At 50.5% G+C, this 26,044-nt stretch overlaps 1 protein-coding gene across 10 annotated transcripts; it reads right to left on the reverse strand.

Moving 5' to 3' along the window:
* On the reverse strand, positions 1-24,564 carry Sema4a (semaphorin 4A). Of its 10 annotated transcripts, XM_076932690.1 has the most exons (16): positions 22,235-22,349; positions 21,060-21,123; positions 18,126-18,284; positions 16,460-16,620; positions 15,515-15,577; positions 15,172-15,270; positions 14,841-14,946; positions 14,007-14,123; positions 13,480-13,604; positions 13,181-13,353; positions 11,774-11,924; positions 5,004-5,184; positions 2,674-2,792; positions 2,421-2,578; positions 1,856-1,953; positions 1-1,300 (listed from the first exon to the last, which is right to left on the reverse strand). In XM_076932690.1, the coding sequence occupies exons 3-16, from the start codon at positions 18,253-18,255 to the stop codon at positions 708-710; spliced, it is 2,274 nt and encodes a 757-aa protein (XP_076788805.1). In that variant the 5' UTR covers positions 18,256-18,284; positions 21,060-21,123; positions 22,235-22,349; the 3' UTR covers positions 1-707. The 10 variants fall into 10 exon arrangements, with proteins under 10 accessions (XP_076788805.1, XP_076788802.1, XP_076788807.1 ...); XM_076932687.1 differs by lacking the exons at positions 21,060-21,123; positions 22,235-22,349 and adding an exon at positions 24,543-24,564; XM_076932692.1 differs by lacking the exons at positions 21,060-21,123; positions 22,235-22,349 and adding an exon at positions 22,404-22,545.
* Positions 24,565-26,044: the final 1,480 nt, after the last annotated feature.

Here is a 26,044-nt window from a genome sequence, read left to right on the forward strand (position 1 = left end):
TTTGTTTAAAGTTTATATCTTTTTTAATAAAAAATAAATTGTCTGTGACAAGCAGTTTTCTGAACCTCAAAACAAAGGGAGGAGGAAGGAAGAGGTCAAGGGTCAGCCACACTAGACAAGTGAACAAGGCTCAGATTATGCCCACCATTCTAGCCAGGGCAGAGACAATAACAATCTGTCCAAACTGAAGCAAGAAGGAAGGCGGGTTAGACTTCAGAAATGACTTCCCAAACAGTACGGCATGATAGGTAAGGGAAACACAAGGGGCCAACTCCATAGAGAATCTTGGAGACCCGGGGAGGAGGGTGGGCTGGTGTTCAAAGCAGCAGCTGCTTCCAGAGTGGCAGCTTTCTGGATGGAGTTTGCAGGAATAGCCCCAGCTTGCTCGGATGCTTAGGTTTGTCACCACAGAATCCTAGACAGCCACACCTTTCAGGGTCTCCTGGAGCATGTTTGTTACAGGAGGGCTCTTGGGGTCAATCAAAATCAAAGAATCCTGTCTGGCCCTTCCTGTCATGGCACGTGTGCAGGTATGGAGACAGCCCGTGTGCTTGCAGAAGAGAGTCTCACAGAGGAGGCCCTACTGGGTGCTGTAGGTTGCACACATTAGCAGGAGAGCCTCCTACCCTGGTCAGAATGGCACTGTGCCTGACACAGCCAACATGGTCAGGACCTTGCTCTGCTCAGCTCCCGATCTGTGTCTCAGTTTAAGCCACATCAGTGCTCAGATGGTTGTTGTCGGCGTCTACATCACTGGCAGAGGTCCTGTGGTCCTTGGAGGACTGGAGGTGCTGTTCCCTGCTCAGTGGGGCCTTTTCCCTGGGGGGCAGCGTCCCACAGCCCTGAACTTTACCCCGAGCCCGAAGAGCTCCCAGAGGGGAAGCAAGGAGGAGAGTGAGCACTCCCAAGAGCACAATGGCCAGGAGGACAGTGACGATGAGAAAATGGGGCCAGTAGGACCGCTGGGCAGCCATGGAAGCTCCACCACCGACCCTGGTCAGCGGGACCTGCACACGCTCCCGGGGAACACCTGCCAGCTCGGGATCCAGTGCCAGGGGCTGGTCCTGGCTGTCTACCCAGTAGGAGACCACGGGGTATGAGTAGCCGTTCTCAGTGGCCACACACTGGTAGAGGCCCCCAACGCCATCCTGTGGCAGCAGCAGGAGGGAGCCATTGTAGATGGTAGAAGAGGCTTCTGGGATTTTGGCTCTGCCGTGACTCCAGTGGTAAGAGGCCAGTGCTGACAAGTGGGGGCAGGGCAGCTCCAGAATGGAGTTGGGGACTGTCAGGACTTCTTTAACTGGAGAAGAGCAAAGAGATAACATGTTCGGTGGGAAGGGAGGAAGGAAGGTGGGAGCACCAGCCTTACTTACATCCAGTCTCACTCTGTAGCCCAGGCTGGCCTTGAACTCTCAACAATCCTGGTGTCTGGGATTACTGCTATGGACCATCAAGCTATCTATCTTCTGATTCCATTTCAACTCCCAAGCTCAAGGCTCAACCCTTCTGTATCTCCAAGCTAAAGCCCGAACTAGCCCCCAGTCAAAATCTAACTTCTAGCCAGATCAACCCTTAGCTTCTGAGATCAGCCAAGATTGGGCCTGTTCAGAGAGGTGTGGCTGTAGGCAGCCTCCAGTATTGCTAACTCCAACTCAGACACCAAGCCCACATCGACATCAACCTGAACCCTAGTGTGGTCTCCAGCTCAGCATGCCTCTCCTGTCTATAGTCCACATCCTGACTTGGGAATTTAGGTCTCAGCCTAGGCAGGTGCTACAGAAGTCATGGGGCAGAAAAACCAATCCTTCCTGAAGCTCTCCAAGTGCCTGGTCACCTCCTCCAGTCCCACACTCACTAAGTTGAGGGGGGCTCTGACGCCGGGGGCTCCTGGCCATGGGGCCACGGGCGCATGCCCACTCCGGGTTGCCGCGTTCCATGTCCTGCTTCCAAGTCCTGAGAAAACAAGGCAAGCAAACTCAGCTCTTTTTTTTTTTGTTGTTTTGTTTTGTTTTGTTTTTTGTTTTTTGTTTTTTGTTTTTTTTTTGTTTTTTGTTTTTTTTTGTTTTTTGTTTTTTTTTTTGTTTTTCGAGACAGGGTTTCTCTGTGTAGTCCTGGCTGTCCTGGCACTCACTTTGTAGACCAGGCTGGCCTTGAACTCAGAAATCTGCCTGCCTCTGCCTCCCAAGTGCTGGGATTAAAGGCGTGTGCACCACCAAAGGTGGTGGGTGGGGAGAATAAAGGGAAGAAGGGCGGAAGACCAGGTAGAAGAAAGCAAGGGCAGCTTCAAAGCTGCCCTGAGGAAGGTCATCTGTGAGAACTGGACCCAGAAGGTTAGAATCTGGGAGTGAGAGTGTTGGTGCCCTTTTGAAGGAGGAGGAATAGTAACTGAAGCTGGAGAAGGAAAGCCTAGGTAGACTTACAGGGTAAAGCCAGACAGAAGGCTGCAGATTCTTGATTCAGGGTCCCAGGCACAGTGAGGGTCCCTGGCGAGAACACAGTCCACACAGCTCTCATAGACACTGCAATTGGCCCTGGGAACTCTCCAGATGCCTCCAGAGAAGCCTGCAAACACTGCACCCTGGGAAAGAGATGGAGGGTATCAGGAGCCCTAGCGCCCGGGCTCCCCAGGTACTCCCCAAAGGACGACCATATTCTGTTCAGGTCCCTTCTCACCTGGGCAGGGGCCAGCTGCAGGTTTCGAACAGGCTCTTTGTCAGGGCTCAGCTGGATCTCCTCCACAAGATAAGCACTGCTGTTCTGAGGCACCACAGCCTTGTGTAGGGACCCCGTGGCTGCAGAGACAGAGACAAGGTAGAACTTTCCGTCGCTGTCTTCATATGGCTCCTCAGCAAGACAGTCACTCAGTCCTTCCACGCCCAGGGATGGAAGGTGGAGGGCTCTCATGGCAATCTTCCTTTCTTTGTGTGTGTTGTTATGTTCCTGACAGGCATGCGTGCACACAAGCATGTGGAGGACATAAGTCAAAGCTACGTGTTTTACTCAGTCACACACACACATACACACACACACACACACACTGTATTTGCTGAGACAGGACCACTCACTGAACTTTGAGCTCTGATTATCTAGACTGGCTGCTTAGTCAGTAAGTGCCAGAGATCCCGTCTGCCCCACCCTCTACCCCCACCGCTGGGTTTACAGGTACCCAGTGTGACACCCAGCTTTTATGTGTGTTCTGACTATCTCGATTCAGGTCCTTACAACTGAGTCATCTCCCCAGCCTCTGTCTGTGCTTTTTTTTTTTTTTTTTCTAGTATCAGAGGTAAAGGAAAGGTTAAATTCAGGGCCTCTCATGAGCTAGGCCCTTGAGCTACACTCCCAGCTTTCTTTTTACTTTTGAGACAGGGGCTTTAAAGCCCAGGCTGGACTAACATGCAATCCTCCTGGCTCAGCCTCCCAAGTAACTAGGATTACAGGCCAGCAGCACCAAACCCTGCTTCTGACCACCCTTTTAATGGCTGCAACTTCCCAGAACTCAGAAATCTATAGTAGGAGAATTATAAGTATATGCCACCATGCCTCAAGCCTGGTTTTATGTGGTGCTGGGGATCGAATTCCAGGCTTTACACACTGCAGACAAGCACTCTGGCTGCTGGAGTGTGTTCTCAGCCCCACTGTTTCTGAATAAACAGAAAAGACTAAAGATCCAGAGGGCAGGGCAGGGCAAAGATGGCAAGACAGGAGACCCTTGGCAGATTAAGCTGAGAAGGGAACAGGAAGCTGGACCGGGAGAGCCAGGGAGCGTTTGTACCAGCCTGTCCTCTAGGAAGCAGGAGGACCAGAGGCTTGAGCCAAGAATGAGGGTGGGCTCAGGAGAGAGGGATGGATCTACAGTCGTTCTGGAGAGAGGGACAGTCGGCTGGGGAGTGTGTTAGATTGCCAACCGAGGGCATGTGCTTTTCTGGGAGGAAAAATGAATGAGGCACTGGGCTCATTCATTCTTCCAGGCCGTACTAAGAGGTCTGTCTCTGCTGTGCATACAGTAGGAAAAACAGAGACAAAACTTCCCAGGCTTGTGGAGTGGGTGGAGGCAGACCATAGCTGTTCTGAATGAGAAAACTGCACAGCACATTAGCGCAAATTAGAAAGTCAAGTGAAGTGGAGTGAGGGGGTCCTGATCCGGGGCGAGGTGGTAGCAGTGGTGGTGGAGGCGGTGGCAGCAGCTGCGGCAACTGCGGTAGGAGTCTGCCTTCCTTAGTAACAGGGTCTCGTTCTGTTTGTTACTCAGGCTAGCTGCTAACTTTGTAAATTCTTTTATTTTTGAGTCAGGTCTTACTATGTAGCTTTTAGCTGACCTGGCACTCACTAAGTAGACTAGGCTGGCCCAGCACTTACAAAGATCTGTCTGCCTCTACCTCCCATGTACTGGGACAAAACCATATGCCAAAACCATGACATGTTCCCTTTTTTCTCCTTTTCTTTTCTCTCTTCTCTCTTCTCTCTTCTCTCTTCTCTCTTCTCTCTCTCTCTCTCTCTCTCTCTCTCTCTCTTTCTTTTTCAAGACAGGATCTTATTCTATAGTCCAAACACTTGGGAGTTAGAGTCAGGTGGATCAGAAGTTCAGGGTTAGCTACATAGTAAGTTGGAGACCAGCATGGACGGCATGAGACTGGGGGGCAGGGGAGGCCTGGCTCCAGCCCTTCTCCAGGTCACCCTTGATGACCCCTTCAGTCACGATTCCCTCTCCACCCACTCCTCCTGCCTCTGATATGGCTCCTCCCAGAAGGCAGGCAGCATTTCTAAGACAGGAATATAGATTGGAGTCTACATTCCCCAGCCGACTGAAAGCTCAGAAAGGCTAGAGACGGGATTGTCTTGGTGTGGCGCTGTGCCTCCTGAGTCCAGCAGGGGGCTCACGCACTAAATATCTGTTAAATTATGAACTAAACACGTGGTGGATGGACTCAAAGGCTTCCTGCCTCAGCCTGGGTTTGTGTCCCTGCTTTGGTCATCCCAGGTATATTCTGGAAGCCCATACTCACAGGTACCCAGGTACATGACCACATGGCTGCTCCCGTCAAGGCCCTGAGCTGCTTCCACGGCCAGCTGAGTGTACTCCACGCCAGACTTCACCAGCAGGGGCGTTCCTACCACGTGCTCATCCATCAGAAAATGGTCCTTCATGAAGGTCAAGGCTTTGTCAGAGGAGGGGCCCATGGAGCACTGGAGGAAAGCAGAGTGTGTCAGCTTCTGAGTGGGTGCACCCCTCCTTCTCTCACCCTCCTTTGCCCTCTTTCCTCAGGTGGTGGATAAAGCTCAGATCAGAGCACCTAGGTTCTCTGGGAGGTTGACATGCTCTAATACATGAAAAGTAGCAGGCGCAGGGCAGGGGCGGAAGGCAGCGCAGGGTGGGACCCACATGCCCTGTGGACTAGGTCAGCTATTTTCAGTGTCCTGCTCTTCCGTGCCTGCATCTAAACGCCAGCACGAAGCAGGATGAAGGCTCCTTCAGGCAGGCACCTCGATTTACTATGTCTGTGGTCCCTGGCGAGGCAGTCAGTGACAGAATGGAGGTGTGACAAAAACAGGCGGTGTGGCAGTTTTCCGTGAACTTGCTGCGTGACTTGGGGGAGTTCCTCCTCTGTTCTGAATCCTCTTTCTCTCACTCATATCCGAGGGTGTTGGACCGGCTTGTTGCTTCGAGGCCTGACAACTGGAGAGACTCTTTGCTCAAGATTTAATGAATTGTCTTTCCTTTCCAAGAGCATCGCCCTGTAAGCCAGTCCTAACTGTCATTCACCTACAAGCTGTGTAGTGACATAACCTTATAGTAACCATACATTATGGTTACTATACATAACCATACATTATGGTTACTATAAGGTGTAGTAACACAAATTACTTCATCTCTTTGAGGCACGAATACCTGTAAAGTGAGGAGACATCTATAATCCCACTTTTGTGCCAGCAAAGAATGCATGTGCCTATTTTTTTGCCTCCTCCTACAGAGATTTTTAAAAATATTTTTAAATATTTCGCTTTATTACTTTTTCTTTGTGTATATGTGTGAATGGGTGCACACCTGTGCGTGTAGGTACCTATGGAGGACAGAGGTGTCACATCCCCTGGAGCTCCCTGACATGGATGCTGGGAACCAACTTCAGGTCCTTTGCAAAAACCAGTAAGCACTCTTAACCATTGACCAACCACTCCATCCTCTCAAACAGTTAAAAATTCCTGCTAGGCCTTGCTGTATAGCCCAGGGTGGCCTTGAACTCTCAATCTGCTTCAGACTCCTGAGTACTGGAATTACAGGTGTGACCCACCATACTCTATGTAGGTAAGCACACAGCCAAGGGACACCAGATTCATGGGTAAAACTGCAAATAAGACAAGCTGAACCACTCAGAAAGAAAAGAAACACAGACCCAAGAGGAAGCCAGGTGTGGTGGAACATGCCTTTAATCCTAAGACTGGGAAGACAGACTGTGAGTTCAAACCAGCCTGGTCTACAGAGCAAGTTCCAGGACAGCCAGGGCTATATAATAGAGAGACCTGACTCCACACTCCTCTTCCCCCACATTTTTTCTTTAATTTTAACTTTATGTATATGGGTGTTTTTCATATACGTGTGTGTATGTGTGTGTGTATGTGTGTGTGTGTGTGTGTGTGTGTCTGTGTGTCTGTGTGTGTGTATGTGTGTGTGTCTGTGTGTGTCTGTGTGTGTGTCTGTGTGTGTGTATGTGTGTGTGTGTGTCTGTGTGTGTCTGTGTGTGTGTGTCTGTGTCTGTGTGTGTGTCTGTGTGTGTCTGTGTACCATGTGCATGCCTGATGCCTAGGAAGGCCAGAAGAGGGTGTAGGATCTCCTGAACGGGAACATCTTTCCAGGCCCTGCTTTATTTATTTATTTATTTATTTATAACTAGAAAGAGAGAAAAAAGCAGGGGAAGAGAGGGAAGGAGAAGAAAAAGAAAAAAAAAAAAAAAAACAAAGACAAAACAAAAACAATTCAAAGAGAAAAAAATGTCAGAGAAAATCTCATTCTTTTCCTGAGAGGAAGAGGGAACTATCTTGTTCCTGAAATAAGAAGAGTCCTTACATGAAGAGAACAGACAGGTACCACACACATCCCATGGGAGGAGTAGCCGACCTCAGGAAAGCAGCCAGCTCCCCTTCAAATCCAACCTGACTCTGACCAAGTCTCTAATCTAGCAAGTGCATATTTACAAGAATACTGACCTGGGCATGACTCAAGCCTGTAAACCCAGCACTAAGGAAACACAAGCAAGATCAGGAATTCAAGGTTGTCCTTAGCTAAGATGAGAGTCCCAGAACAGTGCAGGCTGCATGAGACACGCATATGCACACACACACACACACACAGGCATGCACACACAGATATACATACACAGACACACACACAGAGACACAGACACACACACAAAGGCATGCACACACAGATATACATACACAGACACACACACAAAGGCATGCACACACAGATATACATACACAGACACACACAGAGAGACATAGACACACACAGATAGAAATACACACACATATACACAGGCATGCACACACAGAGATATACATACACAGACACACACACACAAAGGCATGCACACACAGAGATATACATACACAGACACACACAGAGAGACACAGACACACACAGACAGAAATACACACACACACATAGACACACACTCCCTCTAAGTAAACTATAAACCTAGTAAACCCAGAACAGCACTAGGATCTACACTGAACAACTCTGTAGGACAAGGAAGTAAAGTGAAAAACAAAGACTGGTGGAGCCGGGGTGAGCTCACTGATTGAGAATGTTCGCTGCTGTTCTCCAGAACCAGAGCTTGGTTCCCAGCACCAATTATGGCTTACTGTAACTCCAGCTCTAGGCAACTGACATTCTCTTCTGGCTTCCAGGCTCCTTCGCACATGTGGCACACCAGAAACACACACATACACACATGTACAGACACATGCAAACAGTACACACATGCACACACATGTGCACACATACATACATGTACACCTACATATGTGCATGTACATGCATATGCATACAATATGCACAAATATACATGTACACATACATACATGTACATATATGTACACAAATGTATATACACAAGCACACAATATACACATGTATGCACACATATACACACAAGTATGTGTACATGGACACACAGCAAAAAACCCTTTATGACAGTGGTTCTTAACCTCCCTAACGCTGTAACTCTTTAATACAGTTCTTCATGTTGTGGCGACCCCCAGCCATAAAATTATTCACTGCTACTTTGTAACTGTAATTTTGCTACTGTTACAAATCATAGTGTAAAGATCTGTGTTTCCCAATCATCTTGAGTGACTGACTCCTGTGAAAAGGTCATTTGACCCCTCCCCCACAAAGGGGCTGCAACCTGTCCTTTGAGAAATACTGCCTTACAGTATCTTAGACATTCTGAGCTGTGAGTGGGGCACACGTCTGTCTTCACAGCACTTGAAAGAGAGAGGCAAGAGAATTTTGAAGCCAGGCTAAGTTACACAGCAAAGCCTCTTTCAAATGAATAAATTAAAATAGGATAGATGGCTCAGCAGTGAAGAGTACTTACCTGATCTTGCAGAGGTCCTGAGTTCAATGCCCAGCACCCACATGGTGGCTCACAGTATCTACAACTCCAGTTCCAGGGGATCCAATGCCCATTTCTGGCCTCCTCAAGCACCGAACACACACATGCTGCACATACACACATGCAGGCCAAACATTCATACATATGAAATAAAAGTAAGTCAGTCTTTTTCAAGAGTAAGTTCCAGAATGGGGAGGCTTGCATTCTGACTCAATCACTCCTGCACCCCACTGCCCACTACAGTAGCTCGTGCAAAATAAGCATTTGTCAAATGAAAGAGAAACAAGGAGAAACAGTTCAAGAAAACTTTTCTGTTCTGCAGTTTGGGGGATGGAACCTTGCGAAGGCTAGGCTAGTGCTCTACCACCAAGCTCTGCCTCTGTGTGGGGGAACTCAAAGGAGAATGGCTCCTATAGGCGCCTATGTTTGAATGTTTGGCTGCCCCTGCCTCACACTGGTGAACTGCTTAGGATCAGGAGGTGTGACTGGATGGAGGTGGCATGTCACTTGGGGTAGCCTTTGAGGTTTCAAAAGTCCACACAGGCCCAGTGGCTCTTTACCTCCTGCCTACAGATCAGATATAAAGCTCTCAACTACTGTGCCAACACTGTGCCTGCCTGCTGCCATGCTTCCACCATGATGCTCATTGAGTTCACACTCTGAAGCTAGAGCAAGACCCCAATTAAGTGCTTTCTTTTATAAGCTGCCTTGGCCATGGTGTCTCCTCACAGCAATAGAACAGTGACTAAGACACAGATCACAAGAGAAGCTCTTAAAAGCAAAGAAAATAAATGAAATTTCCAGGCTAACGTGGTCCACTGGGCACCAATTCAACAGAGACTATGCAAGCTCAGCATGGAATAGGTGAGCCCCGAGGACTGGCTAGGTGGCTCCGCAGGTAATGGTGCTGCCGACAGCTGGCACTCTCTCTAATGGAAAGAGAAGTGACTCCTATAGGCTGTTCTCTGAGCCCCTCACACAAAACAATCAAAGAAATACGTAATTTAAACATTAAAAGAGTCCAGTGAGGGAAAACAAGTTACGTCCAAAAGGTTAGGTGTCTGAACAGCTTAGAAAATCTCCAAAACAGGTAATGGAGTGAGCCTTGCAAAGTTTGCAGGAAATGGTCTCAGTTCTATAACTACATATTCCTAACCAAACCATCAACAGTCAGAGTGGGATAAGGTGGTTTCTGAATTCAACATCTCCAAAATGTCATGTCTTTCTTTTATCAGGACTGTATAAAGGACAGCCTCTACTAAAATGAGGTAGTGTAAGGTGAGGCAGAGTGCTGGGGACAGCTCCGTTAATAGACTGTCTGCCCAGCATGCAGGAAGAAGCCCTAGGTGCAATCAATCCTAAGTGCGGCAGGAACTAGGCACAATGGTACATGCTTATACTTCCGGGACTTATGATGGAGGCAGGAGGATCAGAAATTCAAGGTTACCTTCAACTCTGTAGAGTTCAGGGCCACCTTGAGCTACAGGAGTCCTGTCTTAAAAAAGAGAAGAAAGGAAGGAAGATGGAAAAGAAAGGAAGATGAAGCCACAGAATGGGTGCCAGAAACAGAAGCTATGTCACTGGAGAGTGGCCAAGGGACACTCCAAGAAGAGGAGGAAGGGAAGCTGCAGAGGTCAGCCATCTGGGGGCTGCAGCCTATATGAGGCTTTCTTGGAAAGTGAAACTGTTTAACAAGCCAATGGTCTAACTTCAGGAGATCCGGGAAGATGTTGAAATGAATGACAGCTTAGAAAAAAGCAAGCAAAAAAAAAAAAAAAATCAGAATAACAACTCACCTCAAGAAAACAAAAGGTCGCCGGGCGGTGGTGGACCATTATTTATTAAATATTAAGAAGTTGGGCAGTGGTGGCGCACGCCTTTAATCCCAGCACTTGGGAGGCAGAGGCAGGCGGATTTCTGAGTTCGAGGCCAGCCTGGTCTACACAGTGAGTTCCAGGACAGCTAGGGCTACACAGAGAAACCCTGTCTCAAAAAACCAAAAAAAAAAAAGAAAGAAAACAAAAGGTCTATAAAAAGGAAAGGTAATCATGGCTTACTACCTGGCTCAGCTGTGAGTGAGTCATCTATATTAATCCTGCCAAAATTACAGTGACAGGGGCTGGTGAGATGGCTCTCGAGGTAGTCAGACGATGGTAGAAGGGAGCCAACTCCCCAAAATTGTCCGCTCACCTTTACCCATGCAGCCACCCTCGTTCACAGACAATAAACAAATACAAATTGTATCTGAAAAATTCCCAGGGGTGGGAACTGTTGCTTAGTGTTAGAGCACTTGCCGGGGCAGATGTGAGGTCCTGGGTTTGCGTCCCAGAATTCAGGGGGTAAAAGAGCTACCTACCTTTTAATGCTCACACCGATGTTAGAAATAGTACATAGGGGAAGGGAGGGAACGGAAAGCTGATTCGCAGAATTTGCTAATTTCTGAGATGCACACTACCTTTGAAAACGACTTCGAGCTACCCATGTTGTGACAGTGAGCATGAATTTGGAGAGATATGCCAGAGAGAGCTGGGAGAGGCAGCACACACTTGTGATTCCACCCATGGGACAGAGGCAGGAGGTGAGTTTGGGGCTAACCTTCGATGGGAGTGGGGCTTCAGTACCAGTCCTGTAGGTGTCTCTGATCCTGAGCTTACCCTGAATGTGCATTGATTCCTCCTGAGTGCTAGGATTACAGATCTGCACCATTGCGCTCAGCCAATTTGATTCCTTTCAAATGTGTGTACAGATAATTCAGATTTAAAAAAAAAAAGTTACAGGAAAACATGCAGGTGAAAAGCTGGGCATGGTGGCACAGCCTGAAATCCAAGCATCTGGGAGGTGGAGGCAGGGTAACCAGGAGTTCAAGGCCAGCCTAGGTTACATGAGGTCCTGCCTAAAAATAACAAAATGGTGGTGACGCTGCCCCAAACTGTGCTTGGCACCCAGTCCATGTGCTCCTAATTCTTTGGTGATAAAGCCAGGTATTTGGTGCTCACTTATCACTGGGAAAGAGGTAGCCCTGGCAACTGGATGTAGGGAAGTATCAGACATCTGCAGCACATGCGCAGCTGGGCCGTGTGTGTGTGGACATTTACCATGCCATGATGGTGCCCTTATGTGTATTCCCGGAGGCTGTGAGAGGACTGGGTGGTACTCACGCTGCCTGGCCTTGGGTTGACCTCTGAGCCCCTGTAAGTGGTCCAGCGGGAAGTTTCCTTGTTCAGCTCCTTGTACTTTCCTTTAAAGACCCGCTCAATGTCCGTGAGAGAGAAGGCACAGACTGCTGAGCTTCTGGTCCCGCCAACCTGCCTGAAGACAGCCAGAGAAGGCATTCACTGTGGTTCCCTCGGCTTTGCAGCCACCGCCTCTCCAGCCCCGGTAGAGCTCAGTGGAATCCCTTTAGGCCTGGAGGGCAGGAGGCAAGCCAACCTCTGGAGGCTTCTTTTTTCCTTGTTTGTGGTGATAAGGACCTGAGAGCCCCATGGTGTTCCCTGACACTGGCCTAAGGCCTGGCTAGAAGCCCATCGCAGGATCTGAACTATGATTGCTCCTAATGAGGATTAATTGGGGCATAGGCCCTGGGGTGGCCCCTGTCTATCCTGCAGGCTGGGCTGTGCCCACAGGAAGAGTGGTAGAACCGGCTTCGTGGTCCTCAGAGGATGAGCCACAGCTTCGTCTCTTCTCCTGGTCTGTGTTGAACCAAGGCGTCTTCTCACAGTCTCCTCGACACACTGACTGGGTTCCCAGTTCTGCATCTCACTGATGATAGGCCCTGCACACCAGAAATCTTTGCTTCCTGATACACTGTTGGCAGACTAATGTCTAAACACTGTGATGCCAGACCATGCCTGTGGGACCTTTGGACCTTTCTTCGTCTCTGAGCAAGACCTTCCTGGTTTCTTAATCATAGCAATAGCCTATGGCCAGTAGGAAGCTGGTGCTAAATTTATGTCTAGTTTTACATTTGAGCTCTACAGACTCTCTCCCTACCTTTTTGGTAATTTTCTTTTACTTCCGTTTCCTTATCTAGTCTTGTTTGTTTAAGTCAGTCTCCAGTAGCCGAAGCTATCCTCACTGTGGAGCTGAGAATGGCCTCCTGTCTTTCCTTCCCATGTACTCATCCCTGACATAGATGTTGCTGGAGATCAAATCCAGAGCTCTGTACATGCTAGGCAAGTGCTCTACTCACTGAGCTACATCCCAGCCCTCGTTTATTTTTGAGACATTAGTCCTTGAACAACTGATCTTCCTTCCTCATCACCACAGGCTCTCTCTGTGTAGCCCAGACTGGCCTCTTGCCTCCTCCTTCCAAGAGCACAGGCATCCACCACAGATGCTAGGTGCTTTGCTGATTCTTAGTGTCTGTCTTCTGTAAGCTTCCTTCCAGGCAGAAAGAAGCTAGTCTCTGAGCTTTGTTTCTTCCCTGTGCATGAGAGACAGTAGGGTTTCCCTGGGTCTGGTGATGCTCAAATGCCTTCCTATATAAAGCGCAGAATGTAAAGTGGGCTCTATCTGCTCCAGCCTCCCTGGGGTGCGGCCCTCCTTTTCCCTGCCCTGCTGCTTACCACTGGGAGGTAAAGACTGCGTAGATGCGGGGAACAGAGGGAGAATCGGCGGGCAGCAGGACCGCGTGGCGGATTATGTTGAATGGCAGCTGCCCTGGCTGAGCGCAGAGCAACTGGGCTTTCAGGAAGGTGGTCCACTTCTTCTGCAGCAGCTTTTCACCGCCTACGTCGTTCTGGGGAAACCGGTGGAGTCAAGGCCTTGTTGTGAGTGAACCGCCCAACCCACCTCTTCCCCATTCCCATTGGCTCCCAAGCAGCCAGCCCTCCTCCAGACCAGGGGATGGGGGATGGGGGCAGACCTTGCAGACTCGAGCCACCCTGGATATGTACAATTCCTCAAAGAAGTCAAACTCGCTGGCTGTCTCCTCAAAGAAGAAATAGACGACCTGGGTGGATGGAATGGCTGCCACGAAGGAGGCGTCCGCTGCGGGGGCAGGACAGACGGGCTTAAGGACTGAGCATCGGGATGCTCATGGTTCCCTTGGTGACACTGTAGGGTGGATTCTGAGGGCCAGGGCAGAGGTTGCCTCCCATCCCATGGCCTGTTGAGACACATATGTACTTTTTTCCTTTTTGAGACAGGGTCTTACTATAGCTCTGACTGGCCTGAAACTCACTGTGTAAACCAGGTTGCCCTCCCTTTACAGATATCCACCTGATGCTGCCTCTGCCTCCAGAATGTTGAGATTAAAGGTATGGACCACAACAGCCAGCTGGAGTACTTTAATTTGTTTTGCAAAAGAGAGCTGAGTGAATGAAAACAAATCCCAGACCTAGGGTCAGGAAAGGGGCCCAAACTTATGTTGACTGGGAGTCGGGGACTTACGGTACAGCCAGCGTAGGAAGATGTCAGTCTTGAGAACAGGCTGGGATCCCAGTGTCCGCATCAGAATGGGCTCGCTGCCCAGGAAGTTGTTCATGGTGCCAGAATAAAGCATCCCATCTTAAGACCAGGGAGAGGGAAGAAAAGCAAGAATTAGGGAAAGGCTGCCCACCCCCCTCAGACATGTCTTCCTTCTATTCTCCACCCTCTTGCAGAACCTCAAAACAGAGCTTATACTAACACACACACACACACAGCACCTTTCTTAGATCCCTCTGCCCACGGGCAATGGCCTATGTAGCCTTCTGTATTGAACACATGCCAGATCTTTTCTGGTCCTTCCTCAAGCACTAATCCCAGAGAAATGGCTGTCTTGTGCTCACACACCCTAGGCCCCTGCTTATCTTTTTAAGTCTGCTCAAAGGGCAATAGCCATCTGTAGGAAGCCAGGGTGGGAGGTCTGTGATGGCTCATGTCCAGGCAAAGGCACAGGACTTTGTTGGAGCCGCCTCAGTACCCAGCTCCATGTATAGGCCATTCAGGAGAGTCATCCCCCATGCAGAGTGGTTAAACAAGTGGCCGAAACTCAGGGCTCACCTGGTTGGTGCCTTACTAGGCCATTAGGCCTTGTACCTACCCACACGGATTTCCTTGCACCCCTTTGGGGACAGTTTCAGAAGGGGTAGTGGTTGAGCTGCCTGGTTCTTCCTTTGATCCTGCCCCCAGAGGCTCCTGGTTTGCTTTGTCCCTTTCTTTGGAAAAAACTATCATGTCTCACTTTCCCCAGAGCTGCTAGAAAGGCAAGTTTCAAGATGGTCTGGGAAGCCCAACACTCACCGACCAAGACAGCTGTGTGCTTGTGAAGAGGGTCAAAGGGGCTCTGGCCTTTCCCATCCATGACCTTGTCTATCAAGATGGGCGACAGGAGGGAATCTTGGAGTCCCTAGAGGGGGGAAGAGGCTGGGAGCCCAGAATGCCAGGGTCGCACGTCTGAGAGATGAGGAGCATGAGGAAGTAAAAGGGACAGAGAGGGAAATTGGTCTGGAGCTAGGAATCTTATGAGGGTCCTCAGGGACCAGAGATTCCCAAAGCTACGGAGGACAGGCTGGGATGGGTGTGAAGAGGAGTGTTGGGGGCCTGTGAACAAGAGGGGTGTCAGACAACTCACAATGAAGGTACAGGCGGGGCTGAAGGCAAAGGTCCCACAGGCATAGAGGTGAGTGGCGTTGTAAGAGACCAGGACACGAATGAAGTTGAAACACTGTGTCTAGGGAGAAGCAGAGAAATGAGGCTATCAGGCCAATTACCCACCTCCTGGGGTCTTAGAAGATGCTCCCCCACCGTCCCCGATTCCCAGCAGAGAGGAGGGTTGAGATCAAGAAACTTGACAGAACATGATCCACTGGATAATCACAGAAATGGATCCTCCTGTGCCCACCCCTGCAGTCACCAGGGATGGTCTCTGTACACCAGGGTTCTGTCACCAGCCCTCTGCCCCCACCTGTGGTTACCTCACTGCTCTTCTTCTTAAAGGCACATTCAGTCTTTTTTCTCTCAGTGGCTGGCCAGGTTATCTAAAGTGGAGAGTTGAAAGGGGGTAGATGAAAGGAAAAGAACTCTTTGGTTTTTCTGTAAGCCACCACCACCCCGTCTCCTGCACACCCCAGCTCTGATGTAAAGCCGCCAGTAAGTGCTTCGTGATGTTCTTTCTGGTAAGCGGTCATAATGCCAATGTGATCAGGACTATGACTTCTATCATATTAGGATTCATCAGGACATGGCTCTGTGGTAGAACCAATCCGCTCTAAGTTCAAATTTAGACTCCGCCACCAGCTGACTGTGTACCCTGGCTCCATTTCACAGCTGTTGGTGGTAACAGCCAGAATGCATGTGTAAGTGCCTGGCATAAACTGCAGTGGTTTTAAACCACACGTTTCCTGGGGGAGCCTGTCAACCCCTTAGAGAAGCTGCAGAGAAGGGGTGCAGATAGCAGACTTTGAGTCTCAGACACTCTAGATGAAATACCCTGCCACTGAACAACGCTCCTGGTCCAAGACTCTGAAATTTTACCTATACCCCCCATGTGCAGGCGGTCAAGAGAGCGTGCACTGAGAAGGAGCCATGAGATGTGCCTTTTTCCTCTGCCACCCCCTTTCTCTCACATCGTGCTGTCATTAGGGTGACCATAGCCCAAGAATCAGGGATTTCTCTCTTAGGTGCACATCAAATTATTTGAGTCACTGATCTGAGTCAAAATGTTTTAAATCTCCTGTGCCAGGGATTTCCATACCAGCCACTGGAGTGGCCGAGGTTACTGTAAGACTACAGCAGTGTGTCCCTTCTCAGCAGTGTGTCCCTTCTGTTACTGCTGACTCAGAGTGACCAGTGGCTGTTCATATGGACTCAGCTGGTCCAAGGAAGCTGCTCTCCTGGACCCTAGTCCCTGGCCTCCTCACCATGTTCCTCAGCCTTGGGACTCCTGGGTTCTGGATATTCAAGGCCAGGATGGCCTCTCGAGCCCCCACATAGAGAGTGTTGCCATCGCTACTCAGAAGCAGCGTGTCGAAGTCTCGGAGGCCTTTTTGTTGAAAGAAGCTTAGGGCCCTGTGCCCATCTCCTGTTGGGAAGCAGTGATAAGAAGAGGAGGAGGAGGAGCCATGAGCAGTAGCTGATCCCCGAGGCAAAGGTGGGGGAGGGGTGGCAGGCCTCAGCACCTGGCGACCCCCCCTTCACTGGCAGCCCCTGTTCCCTGCACCCCCAGTAGCAGGCATTTGAACTTTCTGCATTGTGTCCCCAGAAGAGAAAAGTGCCAAAGAGGGTTAGTGATAGTTTGGATAGTGTTGGGAGGATTGAGGGGAGAGCCTGCTCAAGACACAGCAGATGAAGTAAGGTTAGAAGATGCATTCTCAGGCCTGGGGGGGATGCAGTGAGGCAGGATGGGAGAGGGAAGAGCTGACAGGTAGACACAGGAAGGGGTTCTCAACCACAAGCAGCAGAGGTAACTGTCATCTGCCTCAAGACTTGTCATAGTTACGGATTCCTGCCACCCCCATTTGCTCTGTTTCCTCCCCTTGCTCTGTTATAGGCATTGCCCATCACTAGCAACGCTGCAGCAGAGAAGGCCGCTCCCTCTCCATTTCTGAACCCCATCAGAGTGGGCATTCCTGGGTGCCACCTGGACAGGCTGAATATGTTGGTTAGTAGGGCATGTTCACTACCTACATGTGTGTGTGCACATACACATATGTGAATGTGTGGGTTCCTGCCACACTGGCAGATCAGCAAGGAGGAAGGAGCATGTCAGGTAACTCTCTCGTGAGCACATTTGGACTTTTGCTTTAGTCAGAGGACAACCTGGTTGTTACTGTTTTGGCCTCAGGAAATTTGGAGATCAAGAGGAATCCAAAGACAAAATGGAAAAGATACAGCATAGGTTGGCCTCCCCTGAACTCTGAAGAGGGTACATTGTACTTCCCCTTGAAACGCAGGCTTGTTTGTGCCTGCATGCCCATCCCACCCAGAGATGCCTCTCTTTCCACTGACTGGTACATTTCCTTTACCATTTTGCCTCAGAAGGATGCCAAGCTACAGCCATGAACAGAACTGCCTTACTTCTGCGTGCGTAGGGGGCACGTCCCCTGGGGCATTTCCTGGAACTAAAGGTATCAGAAGCCCAACAGCCTCATCAAGAAACCACTGAGGCTGGATGAGCCACTAGGACCCCTTCTCCTGATACCCATTCTACTGGACAGGCTCTGGCCTGATGTGATTGTCTGTGGTTGTCTTGGGCTCTCCAGCTCCTCAGACAATCTAGCATGAGCCTTGGCTTTAGGGCTCCTGGTGCTGTAAAGGCAGTCAAGGATTTAAGTTTCCTTACTTGGTGATGGTGACACTCGAGGGAAAGAAAAACCACTGACTTGGCAAAGAAGGCCAACCGTGACCCTTCCTTCCCTTCCAGATCAACTTGTACCTCAAGTGGCCTCCCCTTCTCCCAGGCCCTCCGAGGCTCCCTGGCATCTCTGCTTCTCCATCCCATTTCGTTCCCTCTGACACACCCTTCTTCTTCCTCGGCCCCTTCATCTCTACAGTACCACCCACGACTCCCAGGCACCAGACACTTACCTGCATGATATTTGACTCTGGGCATGGGCCCCTGCCCACCAGTCCCGGAAGCAGGTGGCAGTGATGGCAGCAGGAACAGTTGGAAGAAAAAAACACCCAGTAGACTCCAGGGGTCCTGGCCTAGGGCCATAGTCAGCCAGAGTCAGTCACCAGCTGGTTCTGAGGAAATAGGCACTTTCTGGGTAAGCCATGCTTACCACACCCTTCCTGAGGGCCAATAGGAGAGCCCCAGGGTCAGAAGTTCCTCTCTGGAAGGGCCCTCAGAGTCTGACTTCCATCCATTCCCAGCCTAGGTGTTGCCTCCCGCTGCTCTCTGCACAGGGTGTTGCTGTGGCCCACACTGAGCCTCTGGTCTCCTTACTATTGAAGAACTACCTTGCCTTTTCTCACCTGGCTCACAGAAAAATTCCTTTCCACTCTTGCCCTTTAGCATCTCCTGGCTCCAAGCTCCAGAGCGCTGATCATCTCTGGCCATGGGCAAAGGGTTTCTGGGGAACTAGTTCCTGTAGTTCCCCAAGCTGGCTTGTCACTCAGCTATGCTGTGACACCTTGTCCCCGCTACTCACCCCAACCCAGGCAGACAGCTTACCCTCTCCCCTAGCCCCCCAGAGGCTCTGACTCTTGCTTAATTGGGCCCTCTAGCCTTCTTCTTAGGGGTAGAGGCATGCCAGTTTATCTACCACTGTGGCGGGGCTGTCTGTCTGTATTTCCTGGGAGTGGCCTGGGCAGGAGTCACTGGTAGACTCTCAACTTCTCCAGCCCCCCTGTCTCTGTTGTCTGTTTCCCTGGAGCTCTGCATCAGCCTCCCCCATGTCAACTGAATGCAAGTCCCCCCCCCCCCCATCTTACATACCCTTAAGCCAGCCACACTGAGAAGTCCTGTGTTCAAACCCTGAATCAGGGTGCCATCCAAGGCAAAGAAGGGGGTTCAGGCAAGGAAAGCAGGCTCAGCCTGGCTGGAATGGGAGCTCGGCCCTCCAGGTACCCATCCTGCCAGAGCCAGTGTGGGTTTCAGGCCAGGGAAACCTGAATTTCTACCTCGAGTTGTGACAGATCCTGGCTGGCTTGGGCGGAAGTTGGTGGATCAGGGCGGGGAGACTGGTGGAGGGGGGAGTGGGGGTGAGGCTCGCAGGCCTTGCAGGAGACACACCTCCCTCCCTCCTTAGTCTTTCAGAAATTAAGAGTTCCTTCTCTGCCAGTCCAGTGATGTCCTTGTTTCTACATCACTTCCAGTCTAACTAGCCTAAGCTGCAGACTCTTGCTCAAGAGAGCTCAGTATGACCTTGTCTCTCCTATTCCTTTTCTCTCTGACCCCAAAGTGGGAGTCCTCCACTGCCATTGAGACCTCCCGACCTCCCACACCCAGTGGGACCACATTCTTGAAAGATAACACATTTAAAGCTGGGCATGGTGGCACATACCTTTAATCCTAGCACTTGGAAGGCAGAGGCAGGCAGATCTCTGAGTTCAAGGCTAGCCTGGTCTACAGAGTGAACTCCAGGACATCCAGGGCTACAGAGTAAAACCCTGTCTCACCCTGTCTCAAAACAAATAAAGAAACAAAAACCCCTACATTTCTATTAGGTTTTTTTCTAGGACTTTGCTGAGGAAGCCCTAGCAATTTAATGTCTCAGTGGGAAATTCGAGAAATTTTCCCCATTTGACCTCATGCCTTGTGGGATACACTTTGGAGCTGAGGCACCCAGCTGGAATGGCGGCTGGTTCCACCTTCCCAGAGGTTCCAGGAAGACCTCGTAATGCAGGGTTAATGAGTAACCGAGGGTTCCTAGGCCAATAAAGAGTGGTTGGGCTGCTGCCCACTCACCCAGGTCAGCTGACTTCAGGTTAAAGAGCACAATGACCCAAGGCTGGTCTACCTCCAGGACATACCCTGTCTTCACCCTAAACATAATTCTCACTGCCAGGATGGTGTCCACTGTAGGATATCCTCCACCCTTCCAGTTACAGCTCCTGCACTGGAAGCATTCCTCAGTAGAGCCCACTTGGCCTTCCCTTCATGCTTTCCCCTCTGCTCCCATTCTCCACTGTGGCCCAGGAGCTGGGCTCACACAGACCCTCCTGACAGCTGTCATCTGTCAAAGCTACATCTGTCAAAGCTTGCTAAGACACCCCCAAACTCTCATGGTCACTATGGGACTCTGCCAATCTCTCTGTTCTGACACAGTCTTCTGAATCTCCTTGACCTCTAGCTCAGGCTTGGGAAGCCACCACCCCAGGGCCTCTCTTTGGAGACAGATTGGCCTATCTGGGTCACAGGGAGGATCTGTGACAGGAGAACCAGAGGAGCAGCTCCAATGCCATCCTCTCTATTCTGTTCCTGTCCCTGGGCCTCCTCACAAGAACAAGTGCTCTCCCAGTCCCTTCGACGATGTGAGGAGCTCACACTGGGGTTTCAGGCTTCCCAACTTTAGGCAGGTTCCATTACACTCTCCTTGCACAGAGAGGGGAAATACAGCCAGGATGGCTGGGCAGCGGGGTGGCTGGGCAGCAGGGTGGCTGGACAGCCAGGTGCCCATCCACTTCAGACCTGTCTAATTTGGAAGCTCCCCTACAGGGCTGGCTCCTTCAATCCCATCCCCTGCTCTGGTGAATTCACTCAGCTCAGAGCTGCTCAACAGAGGGAGTAAGCAAGCATCATGGTGGGAGGATCGAGCAAGGCTCTCTCTCCTCCAGCCAGGAACCAATCGCTCTGGATGATTCCTGACTCAGAAAGAACAGAAATCTCCCCACAGAGAGGCCATCTGATGTCAACTTCAGCCTAGGTGCTTTCCGGCTCCTGGGTGCCACCCACTCTCTCACAGTGCCCTTCAGGTCAAGCTCAGAAGAGAGAGGCAGGTGGGAGAAAGGTACATGGCCCCAACAGCTCGTCTCTCACACCCTGAACCTCACCTGTACACTCACACAAAGTCCTACCTTCAGAAGAGGCCATGCTGGGTATTCCCTCCTGTTGTTGCTGTCTTGAGGAAGCCTTAATCATCTTAAAAAAGAGAACTACGTTTTCATTCACAGTGGGCCCCACAAATGATGCAGCAGGTTCTGCTTCCAGGACACTCAGAGCTGGCAAGCCATACACCCTCCCTCACTACACAAATGAGGAAACCAAGGCCAGTGACTAGAAGTATCTGAGGTAGCATTGGCAGCAAGCAGTCTATAGAACAGTGGTTCTCAGCTTGTGGGATGTGACCTCCTTTATAGGATATGGGTAGGTGGGCGGGGGATGGTTCAAATGACCCTTTCATAGGGGTCTCCGAAGACCATCAGAAAACACACATATTTACATTAGGAAGCATAACAGTAGCAAAATCACAGTTATGAAGTAGCAATAAAAATAATTTTATGGTTGGGGGTCACCATCATATGAGGAACTGTATCAAAGGGTCACAGTATTAGGAAGGTTGGGAACCACTGCTATAGAGAAAAAAAAAGCCATCTTTCCTGCCCCTGCTCTCCCAAGCCAATTCTCCATAAGCCCTGGAGCTCAACCTGGGGAAACCCCAGGACCATGTTAGCCCCAGGAAATCACAGCATTAAACTTAAGCTCCTTGTCAGATTCCAGTCCTCCCAAGACCTCCCCTCAACCCCTAGACCACAGAGGAGAGTAGCCCCTTCCTGTAGGACTTGATCACCAGTAGAGGTGAGGATCAGGGATGAGGGGTATGGATTGTGGAGGGTCAGTTCCTCATCCTACCCCTTGCCCCTGGCTTGCACGGGATTCTTCACTGAGGAAGAATACCAACACAGAAGCCACCCCTGGCTTCATCAGTGACCTGGCATGTCCAGTGTCCCCAGCCTCCTCCTCTTCCTAGCCTTAGGGGCAGCCCTTAGGAGAGCAGGGTCTTGGGAAACAACCTTTTCCTGCTCCCCCTCCAACCCATAGCCCTGCCCCCTTTTTATGATTGTAGCCAGTCAAATCAACTTACATGGATTTGAATGCCTACTGTGTGTGTGGTGGGGGGTCACTAAGGATGCCCCAGTCTGTGTCCCTAGCACCCCCATACCTTTTCCTGACCCTGCAGGTCTCCAGCATTCTTACCCCCATACACACACACACACACACACACACACACTCCATCAACCTAACCCCTTACCCAGTGCCTCTTGAGCTCCCTCTCCCAGTCTGGCTAGTGCTGGAAGCTGCGTTGAGCATTACACACAATGGTCTGACTTCTCTGTCTGCCCCTCCTCGGGGCAGAGTCAGCGCCAGACAATGGCCCGCCCCTCTGTTCCGCACTGTCTGTCGGCTCCCCTGCTTCTTACCTGGAGCTCGGGATTCCGCTGTGCTTCCCTCCCCCTGGAATGCCAGGCGCTTGGCTTTCCGGTCTCCGAGTGCCTCCTTCCCGCCACCCTCCCACCCCCATCCTCAACCCCATCCCACCTCACTGGTCCTTAGTCACCATGGCGACCGCATCTCTAAGTGGGAGGGACTAGAATCTCCCCATATTCTTCCTCCTCCTCTCCTGTCCCACTGTGCCCCACTTCTGTGGCTCCTGGATTCTCATTTGTGGAGGCAGGACCCCAGATGTGGCAAGGGGTGGGGGATACTCTAACCCCCGGATGCCTGCTCTGCTCCTTTGCTCACCCTCAGGCAGGCACCAGTGTGCAGATATCAGGTTTAGGAGAGCAGTGAGACAAGCCCCTTTATGGCCAGTTTCTTTTAATCTCTGGCTTTCCTAAGTGCTGCAAATGCATAAGGAAGATGTACCTGGATGTTAGCCAGCCACCTACAATGGGAGTTTACCGATGAAAATGTATATAAACATAAATACATGTATGCAGGGGGGTCTCCACCAAGATATTTAAGAAATCATCTTCATTAATATCCTGACCTCTGGGGGGCGGGGGGGCTGCTCTTCTCAGGTTCAGGTCCTGTGTTCCCTTCCTAAGCCACCTTACCAAGAGAGTAGTGTCTCCAGAAACTCTCAACAATACTCCCTGAGACCAAGTAGATGAGGGGGTGGGGGGAAATCTGTGATGTAAGAGGCAGACAGGAGGCAGACTTCAGAAAGAACTTCCCAAAAGTCTAACAGGAACTTAGAAACAACAGTGACCTGAATTCTTTCTTGTTTGGGAAACAACAGAGGTGAGCAGAGGTTTGGGAAAGCTTTAGAAGCTTCCTGCTCCTGGGTTACCCTAACATCAGAACTCCTGTCTCCACAGGACCAAGGAACTAAGAGAGGCTGACTCTAAAGACTAGCTTTCTAGGGGTGCAGGACTACCCATTGGGCATCATGGGCCTAAGAAACAGGGTCTCTGGGTGCCAACCTGGTGATCTATAACTTGCTGTGTGATCCCAGGTTAGACCCTTGCCCTCTCTGACTCCCAGTAAAAGAAGTAAAAGAAGGGCTCTTCAGGCCACGGCGAGCAGCCTGACTCGTCTGCAGATGTCGTAGTATTTTTAGGAAAAAGGAAGTGAGTGCCCTGGAGGGGCCAGGCAGGGCACCATGCTTTGCAGGACAGTCCTGGTTCCCTTTTGACCCAGGCTGAGATGGGGTAAGCATTTCCTTTCAGGGTGGGATGAGGATGACATGCCATGTGCTGGCACTTTCTAGGAGAAGTGCAGAGTGACCTGTGTTCTCCTATTTCTGAACTTCTACCCTCACTGTTCCTGCATACTAGGCCTGGGGCTTCTGTCCCCTTGCTCCGGGTGTTCTTTCAGGCACTTGAGGAAAAGGCAAGGCTGGTGCAGAAGAACCCATCCCCATCGAGGTTCTTGCCTCCGACCTCACTTCCAGAGTAGGTGAGCCCAGTCTGTGGGAAGATTGGAAGGGACAGTCTACCACAGTGAACCAAGAAGAGAGGTGTCTCTTTGGCTCCATGGCATCCAGGTCCTCCCAGCCTTACCCTGGAGCTAAGGTATCCAAACATGAGAACAGGGGTTTTAGTTCTTGAGTGGCTGTGGTTGGAAAGGGAACCTGTTGAGCGTCCTGACACCCAGCTCTCTTGCTTGCAACTCTCCCAGGGAAAGGACAGAGCCATTGCCTCTTCTGTGATGGATGTGTTCCTTTCCCTCTGGTTGCCTAGCCTCAGTTTCTCCGGCTGTGGGGAGGTGGGGGAGTCAGTCCTGTTGGTTGTGGGAAGGGCAGTGAGCAGCTGAGGGAGTTTAGCAAATGAAGATCTCAGGAGCAAATGAGGCTGGGAGGGAGGTGAAGAGACCCAGGCTAACTGACTGAAGAATCAGTCCTAAAGATTCCTGGGGATGCCCTGCCTTCCTGCCCCCACTCCCTGCAGAGAGGCCACAGAGACACCCCCCCGCCCCCCCCCCCCCACACACACGCACCACACACACCACACCATGATGTCCTGAAGCAGGCACGCACACACTCCATGTCCTGGCATCCCACTCCCATGCCACCCTGGGGGATCACAGGTCCCTCGCCCACCACTTTCACACCTTACCCTCAGTAGTACTGACCCCTAACCCAGGCGTCTGAGACTTCCAGCAGAGTCTGCACCCGGCAGGGGCGGGCAGGGGCGGAGTGAGGGCAGGCATGGTAGGGGAGAGGGCCTGCCAGCCCCCTCCAGTGCCCCAGTTCCCAGGCAGCTCTTAAAGAGACCAGGGAGAATTAGCCAGGGGCAGCTTAAGAGGTGAGTGTAGAGGAAAGCAGCCATGTGAAAGCTTGACCCTACCCCACCTTCCCCCAAAGTCCCCAGACTTCTCTGCCTGTCCTGCTCCTCACTCCATGAGAACTGCCTTTATGACCACCCAGCTCTTACCACCAGCTCCCACATCCTGGCCGTTGCTCCCCTTCGGCTCTTGCCTGCTACCTCCCCTCTCCTATTCTCGTGCGACCTCAGTCTCCAGGGAGGGGTGCCAACTGGCACAGACTGGAACGAGGTCTGAAGAACAAGCTCAGGAAGTGAAAAGACCTGAAACAGAGCTGTGTGTGTTGGGGGGGATCCCCCATAGTCAGTCTGGACAGGCAGAGGGACTCTTCTTAATGACCCCCACAAGACTTCTTTTCTCTGTCCATCAGGCTCTGGAGAGGCCGAGAGAGGGAGGGCCCTGGACACCCTCCCTTCCTACTTCTGATGGCCATCCATGTTGTGACAAGGAAGGGAAATGAAATCTCATTTTGGGATGTGAAATCTGAAAGATTAGAAGTTCAAGGCAATATGTGGTGGCCCAGACCTTTAGTTCCAGTGGACACAGGCAGATCTTTTGTGTGTTCAAGGCTAGCCTAATCTACATAGTGAGTTACAGACCAGCCAGAGTTGTCTGGTGAGGCCCTGTTTCAAAACAAATAAACAAAATACACAACAAATAAAAAAAGGATGTTCCAAGCAGCCATGTGAAAAAGTCAAGTGTAGCAATGAGCCCCTATCATCCCAGTTCTGAGAAGGAGACAGGAAGATCCCTGGGTCTTGCTGGCCAGCCAATCTAGCCCAGTTGGTGAGCTCTGGGTTCAGTGAGACATCCTGTCTAGAAAAATAAGGTTGATAATGGGGCTGGAGAGATGCCCAGTGGTTAAGAGCACTGAAGAGAAAGAAAAAAAAGAAAGGAAGAGAGAGAGAGAGAGAGAGAGAGAGAGAGAGAGAGAAAAGAAAAAAGAAAGAAAGAAAGAAAGAAAGAAAGAAAGAAACAAAGAAACAAAGAAACAAAGAAAAAAGAAAAGAAGAAAATGAAACCTGGACCTTTACTCCCAGTCTCGGGATCCTGACACTCTCTTCTGGTCTCCATGGGAACCACATGTGGGACACAGACATATATACAGGCAAAATACCTATACACCCAAAAAAGAAAATTTAATAATAATCTTTAAAAAAAAAAAAACCAAAAAGGAGGGAAGAAGAGAATAAAAGAAGGAAGAAGGAAAAGGAAGGAAAAAGAAGGAATAAAAGAAAAGGAAGGAAAAATTTCTTGGTAGAATGCTTTCTTAGAATTCATAAGACCCTGCCTT

The sequence above is a fragment of the Arvicanthis niloticus genome, chromosome 4 (assembly GCF_011762505.2).
Source record: "Arvicanthis niloticus isolate mArvNil1 chromosome 4, mArvNil1.pat.X, whole genome shotgun sequence".
Classification (NCBI taxonomy): Eukaryota; Metazoa; Chordata; class Mammalia; order Rodentia; family Muridae; genus Arvicanthis; species Arvicanthis niloticus.

Bases quoted from the DNA above. Each gene is read 5' to 3' on its own strand.
- Sema4a (XM_076932687.1), bottom strand. From the start codon at position 18,255: ATGGCCCTAGGCCAGGACCCCTGGAGTCTACTGGGTGTTTTTTTCTTC. The intron at 5,185-11,773 runs GTGAGTACCACC...GCTTTCCTCCAG, and splicing joins TCAACCCAAGGCCAGGCAGC to TGCTCCATGGGCCCCTCCTC. The intron at 1,954-2,420 runs GTAAGTCTACCT...TTGTTTTCTCAG, and splicing joins CTTCTGTCTGGCTTTACCCT to GACTTGGAAGCAGGACATGG.